Genomic DNA, 6,000 nt, shown 5'->3' on the forward strand with positions numbered 1-6,000 from the left:
GCAGACCATAGAACACTCTGAAACATTCTCAGCTTCCCGGGAAGCATACAGTGCGAGCAGCCGATTAAGCGCTCAAACACTAACAAACTGACAAGATCTTTCGCTGTCTATAGCCGGGTACCCATTCCCACCTGGGTGAAGTGAGGAAAATTCGTGTAAAGTACCTTTCCCAAGGACACAACGTCGGGCCCTTGACGGGATTCGAACCCACGACCTTACGGTTGCGAGTCCGAGAGCCTAACCACTAGGCCACCGACGCCGAATACTGTGTGAATACATGTACAATGAAAGGTTATTCACACAGGGTGTGTGAATGCTCCGAAATTATATTCTCACAGGGTGTGTGAATACCACAAACTATTATTGGCACAGGGCGTTTCAAAAGAAGGATGGAAATTATCTAGATATAGCATTTCCTAATTTTCCCCCTTTTCATCCTCTTTCGCGTAGGGATAGATCTAGATTCTAATTCTAATTGTGCAATGCGATACAACAACAACAAAACAACAACAACAAACAAACTCAAATTGGAATTCGAGTTGTGTACATGTATTGTGTCAATGATAATGACTCAAATTTCTCTTTTTTCGTTTTTGTTTCTGTTTCCCTTGCGCTATAGAGAGAGGAGAGAGAGAGAGAGAGAGAGAGAGAGAGAGAGAGAGAGAGAGAGAGAGAGAGAGAGAGAGAGAGAGAGAGATGAGTGCATGCCAAGGAGTTTAGAACTACTTTTAATCTCCTTGGTGCATGCTTATTTTAACCCTAAATCTGAAACAAGTTATACTAGATCTAGATCTAGATCTAGATATAATCTAGATATAATCTAGATCTAGTGTCCAGTTGTTTTAACATTTAAAGCCTTTGCCAAAAGGTGGGATACCCGGGTGTGAAAAACGAGGTCCAAAATCAACGTAAGGCTCGACCCTATGCGAATAAAATTATTTCTTATTCGCACACCCGGTGTGAATAATCACTTCCTATTGGTATAGCAGGTATTTTCAGTAAGGGCACCCCCCCCCCCCCATATCCATGTATTGGCGTGTATGGTTTAGGCCACAGAATGAGTGTAGAATTCTGTGGTTTAGGCCTAAGGCGGCGGGGAGATGAAGAAGAGGAAGAAAAAGGAGAAAGAGGAAAGGAGAGAAGATGAAGTCGAAACTTTCTTTGCTCCTTCCTCTTGATTTAGATCTACTTTCTAACTTCTTCACAAAAGACTTCGAAGATGGCTGCGAAGCTGAAGAAACGGGCTCTTGCCGAATTTAGTCATGTTGTGACGGTATGCACACACATAAAATCTCCAAATGAGGGCTAGAATTTAAATGTAGTATGCTGTGTTATTCTAGCTTTGGATAGGGTGGTATTCACATTACACACGTAGAACCAGCCTACTGTCCGTGTTCCTAGAACCTGAACTTGGACGGAACAACCAACAGTCAACAGTAACAGTATCTCAGTCTCTCCTGTCTAAAATTTAAAATTCTAAAACTCAACTTAAGTTAAAGTTTAGAAAGTAGATCACTCATCAACTCGTCAGCCTGCAGTATCGTCGTTTTAAATACCCGCCCACCTCCCCCCCTCTATCTCTCTCTCTCTCTCTCTCTCTCTCTCTCTCTCTCTCTCTCCATGTCATGTGAGCTCTCTCTCTCTCTCACTCGCAACACTCACACACACGCAAACACACAAAAGATCATTTCACTTAACAAACTCGTAAGCTAAAATTAAAATTCAAGGAGAGAGGGCAGAGGGAATTGAACTGAGGCAAACAATGGAAATGAGAATTTGCCTTCTTGCTGAAACTGAAAATGATAAAATGATGAGGGGCACTCATGTGAAATTCTACTTTTTATTTTTCAATAATTTTAATAAATTATAATTATCATGTAGATCCAGATCTGTATTGAGGCCTATGCTCTTGGTGCAGTTGTACCGTTTTTTTTCACGCCCCCTCCCCCACCATCTGAAGTACGACTGAAAACAAGCAAAAAAGACAAATTATAAATGTTTTATTTAATATGAATTTAAAACTATAAGCAATTTTTGTGCTTAATTTTAATATTTGTCTTTCAGGAAGAGCCCCAGCCAGTAAAAAAGTTGCGACTCATTCAACGGTCTAGTGCCCCAAGTATTTCTCTCAACCTCTCCAGCACTGCCAGCCCACAAGAGACGCTGTTTATACTGCTGAAACTGTCCACCAACATTCCCACTGATAAAGAAGCTGCTGAATCAATTTATGCTGAGCTGTCGGAACATCTTGCGGGCGAGCGAGATTCCATCGTAAGATGCAAGATTATTTCCATCTACGCCAGGTTGGCTCTGGTACCGGGATTTTGTGCCCAAATGCTGGTGGACGATGTACTATCCAGGACAAATTCTGAGAGTGAGTCTCGTACATTCATGCCATTTTTTCAGAAAGTGTCCTGAGAGTTCTGAAAATCATGAACAGCATTAGTTACAGATTAATATATATAACAAAAAACAACAGTTGTGTACTTTGCATTATGGAATCTACTTCTATGTTATGTCACAATACTTTTTCTTTCAATGTTTATTACAAGGCGCATCGGCAGTTGAATTTTAACTGCAGCGGGGGTTCCCTGCCGAACGCCTTATCACGTCGGGGTCACAAGGGTCATCTCCCTGCCGCTGCTCTGTCTTGGCTGACTTAATTTTTGGTACTTTTCAACCTAAAGTTTTAGACTTGTATCCTTGTATTTATGTTATCATTTAATGCACCTAAAGTACGCATTTCTGCTCTTGAGACTCAAAATAGAACGAACATTGTACCATATAACTTATCCCGTGATCCCGAGCCGAGGAGTTCCTGCAGGCTGCTGAATCACGCTAACTAAAAGTAACTGAATCGGGTGAAAAGTGACGCCGTGATTATTTATCTCTGTCTCCTTTGTTCCATCGGTTCCTGCCACGTCAGTGTGTTTTAATTAAGATTCTTTAAGTTTTTTAAAGTGTTTTTCTGTATTCCAACCAACTCATGTCCATCCATTCGTGTCAAGTTTTTAAAAATCTTTGTAAAGTTCACTTCTGGATTATTAAAACATACATCTTATCAGTTAGATTTTTGTAACAGTTTTCTGATATTATAAATAATTTTCACTTTAAGTATAAAATTTATCTTTTTTTCTCCTTTCCTTTCTTTTTCCTCCTGCAGCGTCACACAAGGTACTCAGCCAGCTGTTTCTCTCTGCCCAGGCTATTAGCCAAATCTTTTCCCCCAGCAGCCCGTACATCAAAAAGTTCATGTTGGCGGCATACAAGGTAGGTAAATACTTGTATATATATTCCCTTGCACAGGTTATGTATTTGCCAAGATTGCACGATTGAGTTGATTTTCTGGAAATAAAATTCTAAGTACTTAGGTTTCAATTAAACAATATACCAAGAGAAATTGTGTAAGTTGTCCTTCGTTGTCCTGCAGAATGTCCCAAGGCTTAAAAATGTTTAACTGTATTTTTAAATTTCATTAGACTTTTTTCTGTTTGCTGTACAAGTTATGGCCTTCTAAATTCCTCTGATTGGTATTGAATTGAATTTTTCAGAAATGAGAGGTCCATTCCCAAACAGGCATGGAAATTATCCACAAAATTTCCTGTAATTATATTTAGATTAGTTTGCTCACGGAAGCCACTCTTCTGCTTACCGTTGTTCTTCAAGTTGGGTCATGAGAAATTTCATTTTTTGTAATTATAAAAGAAAAAGAAAATGATGTACAGCATTTTTGGTAATAAAAACATACTTGCTGTCTCACCTTGTATAATCTTTTCACAAAAGTTCTGCTCTTTCACTCTGCGGTCTTTTGTAGTTTTGCTAAGCGTGTTGAAAGGGATGTTGCGCTTTTTTCTGTACACCCAACTGTTATTAGAGGTAGACTTGGTATATATTTTCTGTCCCCAGAATGTCTCCCATGGAGATCACAGGGTGAGAAGCAGCTGTCTCCAGCTGATTGGCCGTTTAGCCTCGTGCGAGAGCCAGAGGAAAGACACACCTGCCTCGCCAGATTGGCCTGTATCTGTGCAAGAGTTGCTGACACGCTACATAGCTGATCCGGACCCACGGGTGCGCTGCAGTGCCTTTGAGGCTATGGTAAGCGCTGTTCTCTTGTCTGTAGCACACCCTTTTTATCGTAGTGAATCGTTGTTGCTGTATTTATGGACTTCACTGTTCCTTAGATAAATGTTTGGGTGGTTGGCGGATGCTGGGGTGTGGTTTGTGCCTTCTTTCCAAAAACATATCGTCGTTTTCTCTCCTCCTGAGACCCCCCGGGGCAGTGCCACTGACAGTAGTGTCTTTAGGCCATTCTCAAAGGGGGGACATTTCTCGTTCAAGCATAGTAGAATTGTACATGGGCTGACTCATGTCACGCTCATAACTGCCTGATCTGCAACAGGGAACTGCTGCTTTTTCTTTCCTGATCCTTACTATTGTCATTTTCCTCTACTTCTTTTGTGTGTTTGTCACTCTCTTGTGACCTGCTATTTCCGAGGTGCCTTGATAGTCGAAGCAGACCTTGTGCTGTTGAAGCAAGAGAGGTGAGCAGTCTTAGTCTGATTCCCTGTAAAGACTTCTCTGTTGACACCCACCCCTTGGCGCTCATATGACCTTATGCAGTTGTGAGCGCCGTAAAACCCTCTACTATAAAAAAACCCACCAAAAAAACTCCTCCTGTTTTTTAGTATGTTCCTCTCTAGTATCTTAGGTGCTTATATTACATAGTTGTGTTGCAAATGCCGTAAAACTCTTACAAAAATTAAAATATTGAACAAATGTTTTTTTCTCTTGACCTACTCAGCTGTCTCTGCACAACAGCGGCCAGCCGGTGGCGGAGACAGTGTACCAACAGGCGTGTTCGGCTCTCACCGACGACTACGAGGGCGTCCGGCTGGCAGCCATACAGCTCATCTGGGTGCTTGCTCACTTCTATCCTGAGAGGTATCTTGGGATAGCCCTTGAGGTCCTTTTTGTTGTTACTGATTTATTCATGTTCTTTGTCATAAGTAACACAAAGGAGTTCCAGTGTTTATGCTAATTTTGTTAATCCAGTTTTGTTTATGTTCTCTTTTGTCGGTAACATAAAGGAGTTCCAGTGTTTATGTTAATTTTGTTAATCCAGTTTTGTTTATGTTCTTTTTTGTCGGTAACATAAAGGAGTTCCAGTGTTTCTATTATTTCTGCGCTAAATTTGTAAGAGTGAATGAAAATTCTGCTCTCTCAACTGGGCTCTAACACACTTCCCTCTTTAGAAAAATGAAACCAAGGCTACAGGCTAAGGGGGCTCTCATGGTCCAGAGGTTACGGTGTTCGCCTCTCATTCAATAGGTCCAGGGTTCAAAACTCGACAGTCATAGAAAATTTTCTACTTCAGAACTGGACACTTATAAGGACAAGCGGGCTAACCCAGATATCGGGGGGTTTCCAGAAATCTTAACCTACATCAAAAGTGGGCATAGCCCTACCTATAAGAGAAGTTTGGTTTCATATTGGTGTGTATATTTGTTTGGTTATAGAGAAAACTCTCCTTTTCTTTTAAAAAAACAAAGCAAGGTGCAAAAACTTTACCTTCCATTTTCTCAAAACAGCTTTTATCGGGATAGCCCCCCTTGTGCTTAAAAGCGACCAATTTTCTCCTTTCACCTACTTTCCTGCTCTTTAACCTAATTCTGTCGACAGCTTTCGTCTCCACTTTCTCCCTCCCCCCCCCCCCCCCCTTTGCACCCTCATCTAGGCTCCTGGCTCTTTCTGTAGCCTTTCTACTGCTACTCCTTTGCTCTTTGTTGTGCAAATGAGCTGCTGCTGCTTGTTAACTACTTACACTCCAGTGAAAACTGATGATGTGCACACCGAATGTTTGTCCTTAATTTTGTGATAATTTAGCCCTAATGCTGCTCTGGAAAAATAAAAAAAAAAAAATTTGGTTTGCTTTCTTCTCTCACTTACTTTCTCTCTCTCTTTCCCCCTACTCCCCCCACTACCCCAATAATCCTCCCCCTC

General features: G+C 41.2%; 1 protein-coding gene across 1 annotated transcript in view; it reads left to right on the forward strand.

The window, feature by feature from the left end:
- Positions 1-1,205: 1,205 nt before the first annotated feature.
- The window catches only part of LOC101853031 (integrator complex subunit 4), a gene marked incomplete in the record, with an annotated part of 22,996 nt that continues 18,201 nt past the window's right edge, over positions 1,206-6,000 (forward strand). The window contains 5 exon segments of the mRNA XM_013087597.2: positions 1,206-1,273; positions 2,065-2,374; positions 3,164-3,270; positions 3,907-4,095; positions 4,802-4,941. Of these exon segments, the coding sequence (XP_012943051.2) occupies positions 1,220-1,273; positions 2,065-2,374; positions 3,164-3,270; positions 3,907-4,095; positions 4,802-4,941 (800 nt within the window).

The sequence above is a fragment of the Aplysia californica genome, unplaced genomic scaffold (genome assembly GCF_000002075.1).
Source record: "Aplysia californica isolate F4 #8 unplaced genomic scaffold, AplCal3.0 scaffold00607, whole genome shotgun sequence".
NCBI classification, from domain to species: Eukaryota; Metazoa; Mollusca; class Gastropoda; order Aplysiida; family Aplysiidae; genus Aplysia; species Aplysia californica.